A 20326-nucleotide genomic window follows, 5' to 3' on the forward strand; every position below is an offset into this window, starting at 1 on the left:
AGCATTAAGATTTATTTTCACTGGAACAAAGGGGCCTAGCCCAAACTATGAAAAACAGACCCAGACCATTATTCTTCTCCAGTACAGTTGGCAGCATTCCGCCAAACCCAGATTCGTCTGTCAGACTGCCAAACAGCGAAGCGTGATTCATCACTCCGGAGAATGCATTTATACTGGTCCAGAGTCCAATATCGGTGTGCTTTGCACCACTTCAGCCAACACTTAGCATTGCACATGGTGATCTTAGGCATGTTTATGACTGCTCGGCCATGGAAACCCACTTCATAAAGCTCTTGACGACCAGTTCTTGTGCCAATATTGTTTTCAGAGGTAGTTTAGAACTCTGTAGTGAGTGTTGCATGTATGGTTAAATATTTTAGATAATAGTAATTTCATGAGACTGATTACTTATTGCAATTATACCGCTATGGCTATGAAACATGTGTCGTGCAAGGACTGTTACAATGGACACATTTTAATTTTAATCTATCCTCGCTATTCTATAATTAGTAGAGGTATATTCCCTTCAAGGCCATTCACAGTGGTCCACATGTTTCCTATCTGTGTTTCCTATCCGCATATCTACCAATCCATTTACATTTTTTCTCTGAAATAATTCAGTTAAAGCATATAGCTTCTTCAAAAGTAGGTATCTTTAAATTGGTGTGTCAGAACCAATTTTCTTTTATTTTTTCAACAGCTTTAGTATGTGTTCACATATTGCTGAATCTGCACATCAAGATATTGTATGAGACAGTAGCCTACTTTTTAGCCATGCGCATTGAAGAACACATGCTCCGAGACATTACCTGGTGCATGATTCATGTGCTTGAACATACGGTGTCCTCATTAATTTATGGGACAAACACATATTCTTGATTTGGGTCTGTACTCCACAATTTTAGATGCATAAAAGTATAAAATGCAATACTTCAGCTTTTATTGAAGGTTTTTTTTTTAAAGAGTTTTGGATTCACCATTTAGAAATCACAACACTTTTTATACATAGCGCCCCCCAACCCCCAATTCTGGGCACCATAATGTTTAGGACAAATGGCTTCACCGGTGTTTCTGATTAGTTAGGTGTGTTCAATTGCTTCCTCAGTGCAGGTAAAAGAGAGCTTTCAGCATCTAGTCTTAATTCTATGCTTTTGATTGCCGTTGGCAGTCTGTTACTGGTTGTGCCAATGAAAATCTAGGAGCCATTATGAGGTTCAGAAATAAGAAAAAAACAGTCAGAGACACAGGCCAAACCTTAATCTGATCAAAATCAACCATTTGGAACATTGTTGAGACGAAAGAGAGCATAGGTGTACAGAGCCAAATCAAGAAAAAATATTTAATCGTCCCAAATGTTATGGAGGACATAGGCTAATTGGAGACATATGGATGGACATTTCATATTAACTTATGGACCGTTATTCAGTCAGATCAGTTTTCAGGCACATAATGCTTTATTTTTCTTTATTATTTGGAGTGTCAAAGCCTCTCTTTTGTTACATTTTGTATTGCTTAATTGATCTACATCTGAAATAATAAAGTTCTGAATTCTGAAAGTGTTGACAGCTAGTCATTGTAGTTAAACTATTTGTGGAAAATAAAGAGTTTGAAGAAGTGTTAAATAGTCACCACCAAATCTGCATTGGGTTAAAATCAGTTTCAGTGTTAAAAGTTATAGAACTTTAACCCTTGTTTCCAATAACCTTAATTAAGACATTAATTGGAACAAAAACCAGTATACAGGGATACTGTAGGATCAGGGCTGGGAACCTCTGACCTACAGGATTCAGGTAATCCGTTTTCCAGTCATCCCTTGGAAATCCTACTAATCTGCTTGCATCTGCACACACACTTCAGAGTTGGAGAGTTTCTTAGCAGTGCTGTCACAGAAAACAAACTGCTGTTCTACACAGTGAAAGCATGGATAGGAATGCTCATTGTTATAGCAACAACATTTTTTTTGTTGTTTCTTAGCAGCCAAAAAGAGGGAGCAATTATAGTCTTTCAGGAAGATATGGTAGGGACATCCAACAGATTGTCACTACATTTTACATAGTGATTTTTAGCTTGGCTGCACAATTGAGTGGTCTAGTGCAATAATGTATGTACTGGTTGATTGACTAAGGCTTTCACTTGTCTTTCGCAAGATTAATATGGACGCATAATATTACACTTTTAAACACACCATAGTGCTCTCTGTGGAACATTTGTGATAGCCTACTCTGCCTTGGTTGTCCCTAGGGACAATTTTTTAAATGGGGTTTAGACAAAAGATAATTTTGTATAAACAAGATATATATTCACTTCCCTGGGGAATATAAAAAAATGAATGTGCATTTCAGTTTCAGTTTCATTATTAAATCTAAGCCCTGTGTATATTTTAAGCAACCCTTTTCTATTACATTTGGTAATAGCCGTTCGAAGCCCAGTTCAGATCAAATATGAATGAAATGAGGCTAGAAGGCAATGTTTTAACGGAAAAATAGTTAAAACTGCTGGCATCTCCGAAATGCCAGTTTTTGAACGCCCGATGGATTTTTCTGAAAACTCGTCATATGAAGATTAAACACAGCTTTGAATGCAAGTAATGTTTAGAGTTATAGTAATGTGCTAGCTTTGGACAGAAATACAGTCTAAAATGCGCATCCCATGTTTTTTAGCATGAGATAAATAGATACTCGTATCCATTGGAACAACTGTAATATCCAATTCTGAAGTCGAATATCCAAACTTCTGATTATATGCACTGTCCCCATTTCCTCATTTTGCTTGACATTTCAAAAAATTGGATGCGCTACACTCCATGAAACTGTAATTTAATTGTCCTTTCAATGTGGCGCATTGATAGGACATTTTTTCTAAAGACCCTACAATATCACGCTGGTTCTGTAGGATTCTCTTCCCATGCGCAAGATTTGATTTTATTTCTGTCATTTATTGTCATTCATAGATCACCACAAGATGGCTCTGTCAGACTATGAACAACAGTGAGTGCGAGCGCACAAGTCGCAGATCAATTAGCCCTGGGTTAATCAAGAGGTGAAACACTGTAGCACATGGGCATTTCCATTTGTGGAGAGTGTGAAATGTTTTGGGGTAAAAGCTGTCATGAAATGTTTACAATACGAAATTATATGCAATGTGTTGTATGTGCATGTATAATAGGAACTATGCAATTTAATTTCAGAGGTGGAAAGTCTTGGGGTCAGAAAGTGAAAGTCGTGCCATATGTTTCTTCCACCCATGAACTCAGCCTCCATTTGATTTAACCAATTAATTTTATCTCCTGGCTGAAGAAGTGTGCTTATTGCAAATCCAGGTGAATGGAATGAAAGATATGGGATAACTTTTGCTTTTTAGGACATCACACCCAACAATCAGTGGGTCTATTTGAAAGCATTAGCCTACTACAGAGGTGGAAATTGTTCTGGCGCTCCTATCCATGGAACAAAATCGATTGTAAAATGAAATATTTCGGGATTAGTTTTATGAAGAGAAAAAAAAGTGGTTATTGTGTTGAAGGCTTGCTTTCAACAGCAGTAGATGGGGTGCTTAAACCAGACGGGAGTTTCCAGAGACACCGATTGGTTAGCAAAGATAAAGTACACCAGCTTGATTGGAGGAGGAGATAAAACCCTGGACACTGATCGTTTGACACTTTGCGTTGTCAGCTGTAGCCCGCATAAGGTACCAACTGAGAAATGTCATCTCTACCACGAGCTGTTGCGTTTTCTTCCCGGTTGTCATCCAGGAGACGTGCACAGTGATAAATTTGGAGCTAATTAGTTTAAACAAAGTTAGGAGATTATGTTTCTGGTCTTTTTGTGTGGGCTTGATTATGTCCTTGTAAATATACATGTAGGCTAATACTGTTCGTGCCCAGCGGAATGAACGGCGATGCCACTTCACCAGTTCGTTTAATTAAGATCCAAGGGCACGAGGTAGAAAAACAATGAACTACGAGAACGGGGACGGTGTCACCCAGCGACAGCCACCGCAGTCTCCGCACCAGCTTAGAGCTGAGCAACAGCAAGCAAGCGACCAGAGGCATGCACAACGATCCATAACGCCAGCAAAACCTAAAGACTCGTTAGCAGCGTCCCTGACGAAGATCAAGGCGAGCTCCAGCGCACCAAACTTAAGTAATAGACCCGGGGACCGCAGCCGGCTGCCCCCGCGCACCCAGTGGAACGGGAGAGACTTGAAAGCAGAGAAGGGGAAACAGTCCGGGAAACCCTTAGCGCCTATCGCTGGCTCCCATATGCACCGCCGTAAATTGTCTGGCCCGAGGAAGCTGTCCGATCGGAGCAATGGCTCTGACGAGCTTACCAAGGATTCTGATTGCACTCCGGACAAACTTTCGCCCTCCGACAGCAGCTCCGATCCCTTCGATTGCACTTCGGAGGAAAAGAAGTTTCCCACCACGAGCAGTGACACGGAATCCCTCAGTCGCGGTGCGGGGGTAAATGAGGGCAGAAGCGAAGTGGCGCACGGGGACGGGGTACCTGGCAGGAATGGTAGAGCTGACCAGCAGGTGAAGATGTCTGTGGGCAACGACGCTACTGTCTCGCTAGGACAGGAGAGTGGGCAGGGGAGTCTCTCCCCGAGTGATGAGCGATCCTTCACTTCCTCCGACAGCCGTCTGAACTTCAGGGCTTCCTTCACCTTATCCGACCTGCAAGAGGAGTTAATCCACGGGATGCAGGAAGAATTCGTCAGGGAAATCGAGGAGCTCAGATCAGAAAACGATTATTTAAAAGTAAGTGTTATGTTTTTTTGGGAATACTACGTGCATGGGTAGCTATTGGCCCAGATAGGGTTGCTTAGCACCACGAGAATATCTTCCAAAACCCTCATCGATTTTACGAGGAATCATGTCTTCTACATGTAAATTCATGTTGCTGTGATGGTCCCCAATTTAGGAACGGTGAAACTGCAAAGATATGCACTGATTGTATAATGGTTAAGGAACTGGGATTATAACAGTGGTTGGCAACAAGGAATCTATTGTTTTAGTAGTCTATACCCAACTCTGTGTTGGCTACGATAACTAAGTAAATATTGTCGGTCACTCTGAGTCAAAGATTTATTTTAATAGACAGATAGGCCTAAGTGTGTTGTTATGTTGTGAGTGAGAAAGTATGCGTGACGTAGCCTAGCCTGCTGTTGGCTATATTCTGTTTCAATTCGATTGGGTTGTGAAACTAGTCGACTCCTGGGATTAGCCTACAGGTTGACGTATTGTCTTGTGTCATCCGGTATTGTTTCTGACAAGCGACAGAAGGGCCTTGTTAAATAAGTACTTGGCCGTGTTAAGCGACTCAGAAGTCACTTGCAGCCCGTTAATACAGTCACGGTACACAGTCACTGGACAGTCTAATGTGTGTATTGTGTCAATAACGTATTCAGCATGACAGAGTTGCGCGTTTTCATTTAGGGTTTTTCACTTTGTAGGCCTAAGTGAATATTCTGACCCCTATTCTGACACCTCTATTGGCCAAGCACCTGGCACCCGGGCAAGTGCTGTAGTGGACTGAGCGCGTGCCAGGCTCATGGCCAGTTTTACCAGCGGGTGTACCGCATAACACCAAGTGCCACAGAATGGCCCGCTTTCTGGAGACAGGAACAACATCCTTCTGTCAAAACAAACATCATTGGGCTCAATACCATGGCAACTAATGGATTGAATACTCTTACCAAACTGGACACAATATTATTTATTAAAAAGAAACAATGGCTCCAAAACAGATGAGTAGTAGTTAAACTAAAGTGTTTGGGAAAGGATCAGAAACTGTGGTGGGTACATGTGTAAGAAATTGCTTTGGAAAGCAATTTAATTTAATGGTAGCATGACACAAGTTATGTGAACTCTTATTTATTTGCTTTCATGATACTGTGTTTGAGTCGTGGAGAGGATAAGACGGTGATAGTGATGATGGTGATGATGATGATGATGATGATCATGATGATGAAGAAGAGAGCAACAAAGATCGACTCATTGTTTCCACGCTGTGGCCACAGGATGAGTTGGAGGAGCTGCAGGCGGAGATGCTGGAGATGCGGGACGAGTACCTGGAGGAGGACATGTACCAGCTGCAGGTGCTGCGGCAGCAGCTGGACCAGGCCAATAAGAGCTGCCGCATCCTGCAGTACCGCCTGCGCAAGGCCGAGCGCCGCAGTCTGCAGGTCGCTCAGACTGGCCACATAGACGGAGAGCTCATCTGCACACTGGAACAGGACCTCAAGGTGTGTGAAAGGGGGAAAAATGTTATAAAAATGATTCAAAAGCACAAAGAAGAACAGCTATTAGTGAAGTCGATAATGATATCCCTCCCCCCAGGTGGCGAAAGACGTGTCCATTCGGCTGCACCGGGAGCTGGAGGCAGTGGAGAGGAAGCGGGCGGAGCTGGAGCAGGAGAACACTGACCTGAGAGAGAGGCTGCAGGAGCTGGAGGTGGCCAGGCAGGTGCTGCAGGCTGAGATGGAGAAGACCAGAGAGGTATACCTGGGCAGGCCCTCAGGGGGGTGTGGCTGAAGAGGGTGGAGCTGCAGTGGGACAGGCAGAGCTGGAGTAAACTGAAGATCTCTCAGTGGGGTAGATTAAGCTAGACCTGACTTGGTTAAGCCTGGCTAGACCAGGTGTGGACAGGTTGGGTTGGGCTTAGCTAAGTCGAGCTAGGCTGGGTTTCAGGGGATGTATGGTCACCATTAATCCGTTTGGTTAAACAAGTGCGGTTTGGTTTGGGTGGGTCAGTGTGGACCACCTGGGTTGAATTAGTGTGGATCAGTTGGGTTGGGTCAGTGTGGATTGGCATCAACATGTGGCTCAGAATGGCAGCTGATTGGCTGTGATTAGGGGCAAATCATATTCTGCTGTTAAAGATCTACATTCAACAGTCAGGTTCTACTGTACAGTGGCCTCTCATGTCCTGCAGGTGCTAGGAATTGTGAAGTAATTTGCCTCAGAAGTAAAAATGGTTTGTGGAACATATATAAGTGTCTTGTTATTATTATCTATTTTTAAACTTGACTTACAGAGGTTCGGGTGGATATTTTTGAATCCATGAGAATTTCAGGTATCCTTTGATACATGTCACCATGTTGCGGGCAGGGGTGTAGCACAAAATTCCGGGCCCTATACATTGGCAGTCTCTGTGGGCCCCCTTCCTCTCTTTATCCACGTCTCTCACGCATCATTCCTGGCTTTTCGAGGGCCCTCCCCCCATTCAGGCCCTGGGTAGCCAGTCCCACTTTTCCCCCCACTATGATGCCCCTGGTTGTGGGTGAGGGTGTGGTTTTAGGCCAGGAGTGTGTGTGCTGCTGGCCAGGCTAGCAGCTGGCCACAGGGGACGGGATGGGGGAGGGGGGGCTGGGCTGGGTTGTGCTACACAGGCATGTAGGAGTATTCATTGCTCATTGCATTGCTGCTGTTCTCATGGCATTCTTATGTGAGACAGAAAAAGAGGTTTTAAATGTCTTCATTTAAACATTTATTGAGAAAGGGAGAATATGAACAATTCAAAGAATGACACCCCCCCCCCCCCCAAAAAAAAAGCAAAAATTAATTTAAAAAGCAGTTATAAAAATGTATGCCAATACATTAATCCTGAATTTAAAAGCTTTCTGTTTACCTACTCAGGAGGAAAAAGGAAAATAAATAAATAGTTTAAATAAAACTTATTTTACTGTTTGTGTGCTGTTGCATTTTGTTAATATGCTTTGGAAAAATAATTGTGTTCATCATGTCAATAGAATTACATTATGATTGAATTGCAATTGACTTGAGAGAGAGACAGAAAAGGAGAAGGAGAGATGTAGAGACCAAGATATAGAGATGGAGAGAGGGAGGGAAAGAGGAGAGGAGAGAGAACAGGAGGGTGAGAGAGGGAGAGGGTGAGAGAGAGAGGGAGTAGGTAAGAGGGAAAGGGGGGGGCATGCTCACACAGAATGACAGATGGGAAGGGCTTTTCTGCTTGTGAGGAATTTCCCTCCCCCAACTTCCTTTTACATTCCTTGAACAGTAGAAACTAAATATAAAGCATTGATGGAGCTCTGTTCTTCCTTTCTCCCTCACTCTCTCTCCGTTTCTCACCCTGACTGTCAAATTCATATTCAAATTCAAGTGGCTTTATTAACAATAACAGCTGTACAGATATTGCCAAAATGTACAGAAGTACATATATTGATAAAAATTAATAATCTGTGAACTTGCTCTCACCCATTGCTTCTCCAGCTCACATTTACAAATGACATACTTCAAAAGATGTTATTATTTTCCTTTTTATAAATTTGGGAAAAAGTGCATCTCTTTATCTTAATGGCTTGATGAACACTTTAAATGTGAAGAAAGAAGTGATTACACCGGGTCTTCAAAACACACACAATGTCTCATTCCGGCCTGGCCACTTTTATCTGTGACCTGCTGCTGTCACAACATGACTTCCTCGCCCTGCCCATTCTGACTGTGTCCAGTTGCACAGTGGGTTTCTGCCACCCCAGGGTTAGGATTTGCACAGTTGCAAAAGCAGCATGTCTGCCCTTCAGTGGGTTGAGCTGAATTCCTTTGGTATGGACACACAGTAACAGTTGCTGCTTTCATGGAAGGGTTGTCAAGAGTAACAGGAGATCTGTGAGAGCAGTGACCTTTATATTTGGTAACCTCAAAGGGAAGGGGGTTCGTAGAGGAAAAATTGGGGTGCATTTTCAGAAAGGCTCCAGTAGGCCTTCGTGCAAAAGTACATTGAGATCATGAGATAAAAGGTGCTATATGGATGCATTACATCATCCATTATCCATGAATACATCATAAATACATCACACTTTTTCAGAGGAACAGAATATTTCAGAATATTCCCCTACCTGAAAGATTTATGTGACAGGGTGTGGGAGTTTATCTGGAATTCTTTGATAGTGGATTGGAGGAGTCACAGTACATTTTGATGTTCCCTAGTCAAGTCTCGCAGTTGAATCTCACAGCAGGGTATTGTCTGCATACTCAATGTCAGACAGCTCAGTTAAAGATAGAGGGAGCTGTCGTAAGGTGAAGCTACCAGCACAGCAGAGCTTTTCAGCTTTTACTGATACAAGTTTGTGAAGGATCTGGAATCTGCTTATTGATTTATGGTGGGTTTCATTTAGGATTTACATCTATGTATCCCTTTGTGTGTGTGTGTGTGTATATGTAGTATATGGTGATTGCTGTAAGGCTGCACTCATGGCTAGCCATGTCAAAACCCCCACACAAGCTGTGGTGAGACATGTCTGGCTCTATTTATAGCTTTTGACTGCTGCTCTCCATCTGATCAATCCTAGGCAGTGCACCCCAAACATTCCTGTGATATTCAGTGGAACAAGTGTGTCAATCTGTACCCCCTTTAATTACACTCAAACCCCACCTATCTGATCAAGTGCTGGCCCTGACAACTTCTCTACACTGCGGCCAATTCCAAATTCTAGCACTCTCAACACTACTCTATAGTGCTCCTCTCTGGTACAGGAACAAGATGTGTAGCTTTGACTTTGTGCATCTTATGTACTGTCCTGTTGTTTTACATAACAGAATTCGCTGAAGAGGAAAGGATCCCGGTCCTCCTTTAAGACAGAGAAGAAGCTCTTGTCTCAGGTAACAATTATTTAATTTACATCAACACTAACACTTAAACATATAGGGCCGGTGTCATGGACACAAATTAATCTTAGTCCTGTTTCTCATTCCATGCACCTGACTCAGCATCATGGGCAGCTGTGCTTTCTGTGAGCTCCATAATTTATGGGATGACATATTTGTTTCTTAATTTTCGCACTGCACATTTGTAGATTTGTAATTAAAAAATTCACGTGTGGTATAAAAAAAAAAAAAACATTCTCAGCTTTTATTTAAGGCTATCCTTATACAGTTTGGTTTTACCATGTAGACATGACAGCACTTTTTATATACAGTCCCCCCACTCCACTCCCATCTGGAGAATGATATGAAGTCTTTAGAAAAAGGACTTCCATGGAAATTATCGGAGTATGGCAGGAGATCTGGCAAGGGAACGGAAGGGACAGAGTAGCAGACCTGTGTGATGTCAGGGCACTGTGATGTCACAGGCACTGATGCTCTCTGTCCCCCACAGGAAGACAGTGCCGATCTGAGGTGCCAGCTTCACTTCGCCAAAGAGGAATCGACACTGATGTGCCGCAAGCTGGCCAAGTTGGTCCGTGAGAGTGAGGGGATGGCTGAAGAGCTGGCACGGTTCCGCTCCCTGTATGGCAGAGCGGAGGGGCCGGTGGAGGGGCGGGCTGCCCCAGGCCAGAGCCACGCCCACACACGTGAGGCAGACATCAGGGTTCACCTGCAGCTGGTGGAGGAGGAGGCCAACCTGCTGAGCCGACGCATCGTAGAGCTCGAGGTGGAAAACCGTGGCCTGCATGCAGAAATGGATGAGATGAAGCACCCGGAACCGCTGGAAGGGGCGGGGCAGCAGGGCGGAGCCAGCAGCAGAGCCAGAGCTGGGGAGGTGGAGCGACAGAGCACAGCACTGGTAGGGGAGGTGGACCATGGCAGGGTGGGGCCTGACCCCAGTGCACAACCTGAGATCCTGTGTAGCGGGGCTGCTGACAGGGTGATCCAGCACGGAAACCACGTCCTACTGTGCCACCTGGACTCCAGGGTGGAGCCACACCCCGGGGCTCTGAAGGGGCGCAGTGATGAGGGCCATGCCCACCTGACCCATGGGGGCCTCAGCCTGGGGATGGGGAACTTTCCAGCCCTCCTCAAAATCCGAGACCAGGCCTGCCTCCTGCACTCTGCCATCTGCCTCCTCATAGCCTCTGACTCCTCCCACCTCCACTCCCCCATCTGTCAAATGGCCACTCCTGCACCTCTGTCCCCCCACAGCCTCACAGAGCAGGGGATTCTGGGTAAAAGCCACACCAAAGTGGACACTCTGGCCCATGGGCTAGAGAACCTGCAGTTCCAGCTGCTGGCCTTCATGGAGAGGGTAGAGGTGCTGAAGGGGGTCAGGAGGGTGGAAGTGCAGGTTGGGGATGCCCTGCCCGCACATGTGGATGCCCAGGATGCTGAAAACCCTGTAGGACTGAAGGTAACCGAACTGCACATGCACTCATGTTACTGCGCATAGCACAGTCAATGAAAATACTGAACCGTATTCTCATGGACTCCACAGGGACGCCACAGTCAGGACCAATCAGAAAAGCAGGTCAAAGGTCAGGCAGAGAAGGGGCATGGACATATCCATGATCAGGCTGTGGCCAAGTGCACGCAGACAATGGAGCAACCAGACACAGTGGAGGTAACGTCACGGCTGGTCATGCGTCTAGCAATAAAATCTGCTAATTCTTTCTTTTAACCATTAGACCAATAATGATTGAAGACATGGGGCCATATTCATAAAGCAAGTCCAATAACATGTCTTAAATTAATGACCAGCTAGTCACCCAGAATCCAAATGCAGATGTTACAAATTGTTTACAGTTTTACAATCTGTGTGGCTGCCGGCTGGCTCATTCAGTTAAGGCACTAGTGGTGCATCGACATGCACCAAGGTCTTGGATTGAATGCAGACTAGGGACAACTGAACGCAGCTGCGATTGGAAATAGCAAAATGGACATTGAAAATTAGGACGAGAACTGAACATATACAGCCCCACGCTGGGCACCAATATAAAAAAATAATAAGGTGTGTGCATGTGTGTTGGTACCTGAGTGTGCTAGTGTGTGTGCTGGTGTAAATAAAGTTCTGCGTTTTGCCCCCAATCCAGGATCAGAAGGGGTACTGGGTGGACCTGCCGAGGTGGGACGTCCCGCTGCCGGACTGTGGCCTGCAGACCCTACAACAACACAAGCTGTGCAGTCAGGACGACCTGCTGCTCCTCTCACTGCAGCTACGTTGCTTCCTCAAGCACTGGCGCCATGGCAACAGGCTGGAGCTGGAGCAGAGGGGGCGGGACTTCCTGGAGGTCAGTCATTCGCTCAATCAAGCAAACCCCTGAGCTCTTAAAGGGCAGTGATCTCACCCATGGGGATTCAAGAAGCATCATTTAAGCAGGGGAAAGGACCCACTGAGTGAGTGGCAGTTTCACTCAGGGCAAAGTGAACACATGAATGGAATAAATGAATGAATGAGTGAAGGAATGAAACAACAGGTAAATTGAAGGACTGAATAAATGAATAAAGTGTGCTGTGTTTCAGATGAGCAGAGTGAAGAGCCTGTGTCTGTTGAGGGAGGAAGAGGGGCCAGCTGTTCCCCAGAGCGACAGTAGCTCCCCCTTGCCTGTCCAGGGTCCCCTCCCCCTGGATAATCACAAACATACCATACCCCCGGATAACCACATGGAGGTACAAACCTACACACCCTGCACTCCACAGGGGTATGAAACCAGTGATTCAGTAACATTCAAAGCATGTTCTAATGAATATAATCAATATAGGACTAATGAGTGCATGCATTTTTGCGAGTCATTTGGATGAGAGTGTCTGCCTTTCTGCTATATAAACATGAATTTAAGAACACTAGCTCTTTGCTAGTTATTAGCATTAATGTACAATTGTATTAATATGCATCGTATTAATGTACAATTTTTTCCCACATAAGTACAACTACAGACCAACATTGTGACAAACATGTGTTTCTGTGCTGGGGTGCAGTTGGGGGGTGTGAGCTGTACCCTCCTGGAGCTGAAGGGGGTTCTGCAGGAGCTGACTGCAGAGATGCTGGTGGGGCGGCGTGTGTCCGCAGACCTGGCCCATACGTTTGCCTGTGCCAGATCTGCATGGGAGGCTGAGAGGACTGAGCTCCTGAGTCAGATCAACCAGGTGAGTCTTACCTTACACACAGGTGAGCCCCATTTCATACAAAGCTGAATTCTATCGGCGACAAATTAGTGCCATGATGGACATAGATGGTAAGTTACTTTCGGGTGAAATTAGCTAGCTAATGCTGTTAACGCTGTGATGGACAGGAGCAGAGTGTGGTTGCCTAGTAAAAGCAAAAAAAAAGAAGTGCCTTTTTTAGGCTTCATAAGATCAAGACAAGCGTGCGTCTCGTGTTTTCAAGCCGATGAAGCGGCAGGGGGGAGAGGGGAGCCGAGAGCTCAGGGTGGGGCGGTGGGGGAGGCCGCCTCGAGTGTCGCGTTGTCCTCCCACGGCGTTGATATTTCCAGACGTGGGCTGTGGGTGTGGGGGGGGTGAAGAAGGCTGCGCCCAGTCGCAGCTGTTGCGTTGTCCGGTGAATGAGGGACATCTTATGCGGTATAGATGTGGCCAGGGCATCGGAACTCACTTGGTCACACCCCCCATAACACCCACAGGGCTACGGAAGCGGGAAACCCCACCGGCCACCTCAAGCCAGGCTTTCCTTTTCGTGAGCTCCTCCTCTGGGAGCAGCTCATGAAGGCTGGGAGGCTTTTTGTATTGCATATGTTTAGGAATTTAGTAGAGACGCTTTTAAAGAGCAATTTACGCGGCGGACATATTTACGTACAATCCACACCTGGATAGTTATCAGAAGAAATTGAGGTTAGGTACCTTGCTCAATGGTAGAAAAGCAGTTCTGTGAATCAAACCCACTACCTTTGAGTTGCAGATCCAGTTCTCTATACACACACCGCCTTCCAGAGAGAGAGAAGTAATCTGTGCAGCTACAGAGATATAACTCTTAAGCTCTAATAAACTGAGCTCTGCAATTCCTCCAGTGCATTTACCCAGTTTCTCCATTTATCAGTCTTATCAGGCTCTGCATGGTGAGAAATCAGAACAGGACACTTACACAGGAACAGAAGCAAATGGAACTGACCTACACAGGTAATATTAACCCCCCATATACACACACACATGCAGTCATACATACCTCAAACACTCGTGAATATACACACGCCTGCATATCCACCCATTACATTACAGGCATTTAGCAGACGCTCTTATACAGAGTGACTTACACAACTTTTTTTACATAGCATTTACATTGCATTCATTTATACAGCTGGATATGTATGTACAATGTTGTCCTGCATGGGAATCAAACCTGTGACCTTTAGGTTTTTTTTCCCCTCGTGTGATAGTTTGGAACAATGTGCAAAAAACCACATCTCCTTTTTCATGCAGCAGGTTAATCTTGTTATAACTCTTAATTGGCAGTTCTGTTGGGTCTCATTCAAAAATCAATATAAACAGTCAGTCCAAAGAATCTGATCTAAGGGAAATAGGAATTGAGCACTAACGTCTGCAGGCTGAACATAGCTTAGAGACACGTACTCACCATGCAAACACTAAGACACTCAGGCTCAGCTCCACTGTATTAATGTCTTAATCCTCTTGACTCTGTTCAGGATTAAACACCTCTCCTCCTCCAGTGCAGAGATGCTTTGTCCCTTGCACACCTCCTCCATCCACAGGGGTGAGACTGCAGGAGCCAAGGGCCAATCAGGGCCCCGGAGGAGCTGCCAGTACCAGGAGAGGGCTGATCCATACAGGACCTGGGACGGTCCCCTCAGAAGCAGCAGCTTCCTGGATCTGAGCAGCGCGGAGGTGAGAAGGAGCCACACAGCGCCAGAGCGGACCGGCCTGCGGCTCTACTTCAGCCCCCCCGCCATGCGCCGCGCCCACCGGAGGGGGCAGGGGCCCCGGCCGCCCCTCGTCTCCAGCAGCAGCGGCAGCTGGCTCCCCCTGGAGGCCAACCTGAGCGATGACATGAAGGAGAGGACGCACTGCGCGCGACGGGCGCTGCAGAGGAGGCGGGCTGACGCCGCCTGCCAGACGGTGGGCGTGGCCGGCGCTGTGGCCGTGGCCAGTGTGGCTCTTCAGACTGAGGGCCCTGCCTCCGCCCGCCCCCCTCGCCGCCACCTCTCCAGCCTGGAGAGGGTTCCTGGTCATCCCCGCTGCCGCTCCCCAAAACCGCAACGCAGGGTCTCCACACCCTCTTGCCTGCCCCTCTCCACCTCCCCAGCCTCCTCATCCACCCTGTCCTCATCCTGTGCCTCCTTCTCCGCTTCTTCCTCGATCTCCTCCTTCACCTCCTCCACCTCCTCGGCTGCCCCCAGGCCAGAGGCGCCCACTAGTGCCCCCCTGTGGAGGGCAACGCGGGGACAGAACGGGTCAGCTTGGGCACGGTCCAGCATGCCCCGTGCCGGATCGTTGCCGGCCAGCCGCGGCGCTGGTGTGGTAGAGAGGGGTGGGGCTGTGAACCAGTCCGGGGAGGGGCCAGGAGCAGGCAGGGGTGTAGGGGGCAAGCCTGATGCGGGGAGAGGGACCGGGGCAGTGCACAAGTATGGCATCGTGCAGGAGTTTCTCAGAAGCGTATGTGGGCGGGGCCAGGTGCCTGCAGCGAGTGGGCAGGGGAGGGGTGGTTCCAATGGGCGGGGGAAAACGGAGAGGGCCGCCCCCCGAGTGGCCGTGTCGGCAGGAAGTGACAGCGCCACGTGCATCGTCAATAAGCGGTTCATGAGGCACAGCCTGAGGGAGGAGCCAGGCCGGGGGGGCAGGGCTCTCAGTGCCAGAGAGAAGAGCAGGAGCAACAATGCCCTGGAGGTGAGACTTCCCCTCTCAAACCCTGCCCCCACCCTAGAAACCTCCTCCAAACCCTACCCTCATCCCTTACACATTACACATTAACAAAAACACCTGGTGTTTAATTAGCAGTGCGACAATGAAGGAACAAGCGTTTTTATATGCAACAGCTTTTTCTTCTGAAGTTATGTCACCCTCCTCCTCCTCCTCCTCCTCCGCTTCCAGGACACTGCATGCGACTGCACCCCTCACTCCTTGACCTTCTGCTTTGCCCGCCCATCACGTGCTGGTATCCCCCATGCCTCTGGCCAGTGTCGGCTGCACTCAGGGGAATGCTGCCAGTCTTCTCAGGGAAAAGGACAGCCAGCCGATGAGTGATGTGACACCTGGCCAATCACAGGAGTTCTCAGTGACACAAGCCTAAGCTTCACTGTTTAGAGACTGTCATCTTCAGGACCCTGTCATTCAATCCCAGACTCGTGCTGTTCTGGAACTCCGATGATAAACCCATCTGTGGAGAGTTTTTGAATGCTGAGTGTTAGAACCCATCTGTTCTGGAATGCTGAGCTTTAGAACCCATTTGAGGAATTCAGGAATGTTGACGTGTAGAGCCTAATTGCAGAGAGTTCTGGAATGTTGACTAATGAAAGCCATGTGTGAAGTTCTGGAATGACAGTCTAAAATCTGCAGTCAGTGTTCTGGAACATTTATCTGTAGAATCCATCTACCCATCTATAAGAGTTCTTATTAATTACATGCACTGCTTAAATAAGGCCAGTATCTTCTAGAATTTACTTTAATTAGAAACACTTATAAGAGGCGGAATGCAGATCACAGCTACATTGAAAATGGCAAATACTGAGAACAGTGAATAATATTATATACAAGAATGTTATTTCATTTATGTGATTGAGTATTTTTTTAGGTAGTATATTGCTCGTCCTTGCTGGGACATAATATTTATGTAAATACAAACATTATCAGAGTACTGTAATATAATTTTTATATATAATTAAATAAATAATAAAGTTAAAATAATAATTACTTTTACTTTTAAGTTGTAATTCAAATATTGCTCACAATAAATCCTGAATAATTTTTTTTTTTTAATTCACAGCTTCGAGTGATTTGTGAAAGTTCACAGTACTGGGACATTTGAGGTGCATTTAAGATTAATAAAAATAAATAAATTGAATTCACAGCAGTAAACTAATAGTAGGGGAGGAATTCCTCTGATCCAGAACTTTAAAGGAAGGTCACTGTGGGGTTATGGGCTCCTAGGAGAGCAGGGGGTAGTGGGATTGTTGTAGGTTATGTTTCCTGGGGAATACATGATTCCTCAACAGCTGAGGATATTTCACACACCCTCATCCCTCCCCCATCAGAGATCCAGTTTCTCACAACCCTTCAATCATTGTCCACTGACCTGGATTCCTTACAAACAAATGCAAGCATTTGCATAATTTTTTCCCTGCACAAACATGGCTTGCCAGATTGTATATTGGTGATTGGTGAATAAATATTAACTCCTAATTAACATCTTGATTTCAACATTTCTATGACAGTGTGTGATTGGTCACAGAGGTCATTTGGACCCAAAACCCCTCCCTCCACCCTTTCAGTCTCCAGGCTGGGTAGAATGTCTGGCTGTTGATATATACAGTTACTGGGTGAGCTCCACCCCAGTAAATACAAACCCCTACAGGGGAGAGGAGAATGCTTCAGCAGGATGGCTCCATTTAACACTCCAAACAAGTGTGCGCTGGAATGCGTAGCCATGCAAACAAATATAATCAGCAGATTCACTCTGCCCCATTAAATAAGGAATCACAGCGAGACAGACCTCCCCCATGATGGCCTCATGCAGTACATGACACAGATTTTATGGCAGACCAGCACAATTAGCCTTTCATCTCAGGCAGTGCTTAAAAATAGCGTTCTGAGTCAGACCGGTGTGGCGCATGACGTTTAAGCAAACATTGTTATAAACATATATTATCTGCCAACACCACTACACATATGGCTATGCACTGAAAGTCCAGGGCCTGAGAACAGAACTGTGCATAAGCGCAGAAACATCGCCACATCAAAACAGACGAGCCTTTCATTTATCACAAATAATGTGGGGTATGTTTGGCGCTTCATGCATCAGCTACGTTTGTCCAAAATTACTTAAATTATAATTATATCTGCACAAACATTTTAAGAAGTGATCTGGTAATCACTGTGACTTACTATATGCTAGGTTACAGGGTTGCAAGCAGTATAGAAGTATGATCTACTCATACAAAGAGCTGCTCTCTGAATTCTGAGAACAATATAATATAGGATTTCATTTGGCGGGACAGTGCTGCAGCCTTACATGATTACTGTATATGGTAAACAGTATACAACCTCACAGTAATGGCAAAATATTACCAAAATGTAACCAGTTTCCCATAGCAGAAGGGACGGTGTGTGTGTGCCGTGAAAGTCGTGAAGTGTAACCGTCCTCACTTTTACTGGCCGAGAGCACTTGCACGTAAAATGTGTCTGCACTTCAGTTGGTATTTTGCAATCTTTACAAGCCATGACTTCATAGTTTATTTTATTTTTATGGAGATTTAGCCAGAAAGAAGGCTGCAGTCCACTACAGTCACTGAAATCTAAATATTAATGCAGATAAATGTGTTTCCACAAAGAAGGTATGGAGGGGATGTGATATTCTAAACACACCAGTTTAAGATGATACAGCACACTAAACACACAGGAAGGATACCACAGGAGAAACAGACACAGTACAGCTAGTGACAGCACAGAGACAGCAAACTGATTATGTATTAAATGAGTTTGGGCATAATTAAGTTACACCCACAACTAATCTAAACGGGCACAAATATGTGTAACATTTCTGTTATAAGAACTGGTGAGCAACTTATCTTTCAATTAGCATGGATTTGCTAATGAGTCTTGGGGTGAGTGCGAAGATTTTCTTTTCAGGGAAACAAAACAAAACAAAAATGGGAAATACTGGACCACCCGCAAAACATCCAAATAATCAATGATCCATCATATTTGACAGTAGGTAGGCTATGAGGTGCTTTTCCTAGAATTTACATACTCCTCTTCTGGCGCCATACATATCGACAGTGCAAGTGGCCTAAAATTTCTATTTTGGTCCCATGCACTGGTCTTAAAAGGAAAAGGTTTGCAGGTTTGATTCCCAGACAAGACACTGCTGCTGTGCTGTTGTAACCTGAGTTGTTTCAGTATAAATGTATACTATGTTACAAAAAGAAACAGACACTCTAAAAAAATGGAGAGAAAAAAACAAGGGACTTAGTCAGGCGGAGGATTAAACGCTCTGAGGAGAAAGAGTGCTGCAGTATCAGAGGAGAGAGAGGGATTAATCTCTCACCGAAGACCAGAGTACTGCTGCGAATGCTGTGGCGGCCATATGGACAGTGGGATTACAGACATGGCTGAAATCAAACTCTTCAGGTCTCCCAGCCTGAACTCCATCTCTGCCATGCAGTGCCACCTCTAGCATTAATAAATGTCTATACAACAAAACAAATCAACATTTCTGTCAAGATTGGTTTTCACCCAAGATATAATATAATATAAATACCATTTTGGTCTTCTTTGTATCACTTTAATGTCGAATAGAGTAGGTGACAAGTTGTCAATCAAGTCTGCAGTTCTAGCCCTTTCTGTCTCTTTGAGACTACATTTTCCCCGCTAGGGAATAACTGCATTTCAATCCGTAATCTTTCCACGTGTTTTCACAGCAAGTCATTCAGGATAAAAGCATCGGCTAACTGCCAGAAAAGTGTTAATCAAGCCTAGCCTTGTTTGGCTCCAGCAGACTAGACACAAGAAGGGTACAAGGCAGTGTGACTGGCTGCTGTCACACAAATTTGAAATTTGATCAACCGCTCATTTATCTGTTCACCGTTACCTCTCTACCTGACCCAGGGAAAGGGGTGGAGCCTGGTCATTTCAGTCTTTAGACTGACCAGGGATTCTTTAGAGGCCGTTGTCATGTAGGCAAATGAAATTCTGAATCTGAAACCTTCAGACAAAACAAGATTCTGAAGCGCTGACCTAAATGTCATCCTGTCACCTGCAGCAAGAATTAGAGACTGAGCCTAAAAGAACTTAATGAGATTTACCTTCCCCCTAAACACCAAAATACACCCACATATAGTTATACCCACACACACTCTGTCACACCTACAATATCTCTCACACATCCTCCCCAACACACATGTACAACACCTCTCTCACACAAACATACAGTATCTCTCTCTCCCTCCCTCCCTCTCACACATGTACACACACAGTCCCCTCCCCACACACACACAATCTTCGTCTCTCACAAAAGCTTTGACAGGGTCACAGTGAGCAGCTGGTCCACACCCAAAGGATTTACAGGGCCCCCCCCATCAGCTGCCCCGCCAACTCCCCGAACACACCCAAGTCTACAGAGCTGAAATGCATTCCACTCACTTTCCTAAATAATGTCCAGGGGGTTGTGTGACATGCACCAAAATCCAGCTCTAACCAAAAACCCAATTCTGAATCCACTTCTGCTCTAATTTCAGTCTTTTGGAATTTAAGAATGTATTTTTTTTAATGGTTTTGAGTGGTCTTTCATTGTTAAAGTGGTAAAACTAACAACTAACACTTTTTCTTTTTAATTCCTTGATTTGCAAAGAAATATTGTGATGCACTGAAAAAAGCTGTGTAATAAAGATTTAATGAAAATTATACACATCTGAGCTTTTAATGTGCCAAGTAGATATTTATCATTAACTCTCACTGGCACAGCACTGC

The 20326-nt window shown here is 45.4% G+C and overlaps 1 protein-coding gene across 4 annotated transcripts; it reads left to right on the forward strand.

Moving 5' to 3' along the window:
- Nucleotides 1–3451: 3451 nt before the first annotated feature.
- LOC135238647 (microtubule cross-linking factor 2-like) lies at nt 3452–17045 on the forward strand. Of its 4 annotated transcripts, none has more exons than XM_064306788.1 (12): nt 3452–4759; nt 6022–6246; nt 6341–6499; nt 9560–9622; nt 10119–11087; nt 11172–11297; nt 11767–11964; nt 12197–12343; nt 12653–12820; nt 13728–13807; nt 14332–15529; nt 15734–17045. In XM_064306788.1, the coding sequence occupies exons 1-12, from the start codon at nt 3953–3955 to the stop codon at nt 15884–15886; spliced, it is 4293 nt and encodes a 1430-aa protein (XP_064162858.1). In that variant the 5' UTR covers nt 3452–3952; the 3' UTR covers nt 15887–17045. The 4 variants fall into 4 exon arrangements, with proteins under 4 accessions (XP_064162858.1, XP_064162861.1, XP_064162860.1 ...); XM_064306791.1 differs by having other exon boundaries at nt 14398–15529; XM_064306790.1 differs by having other exon boundaries at nt 13737–13807.
- Nucleotides 17046–20326: the final 3281 nt, after the last annotated feature.

This window comes from Anguilla rostrata, chromosome 13 (genome assembly GCF_018555375.3).
Source record: "Anguilla rostrata isolate EN2019 chromosome 13, ASM1855537v3, whole genome shotgun sequence".
Classification (NCBI taxonomy): Eukaryota; Metazoa; Chordata; class Actinopteri; order Anguilliformes; family Anguillidae; genus Anguilla; species Anguilla rostrata.

Coding starts and splice junctions, on each gene's coding strand:
- LOC135238647 (XM_064306788.1), top strand. CDS start 3,953: ATGAACTACGAGAACGGGGACGGTGTCACCCAGCGACAGCCACCGCAG. Junction 6,500..9,559: donor AGATGGAGAAGACCAGAGAG/GTATACCTGGGC, acceptor TTTACATAACAG/AATTCGCTGAAGAGGAAAGG. Junction 9,623..10,118: donor AGAAGAAGCTCTTGTCTCAG/GTAACAATTATT, acceptor TGTCCCCCACAG/GAAGACAGTGCCGATCTGAG.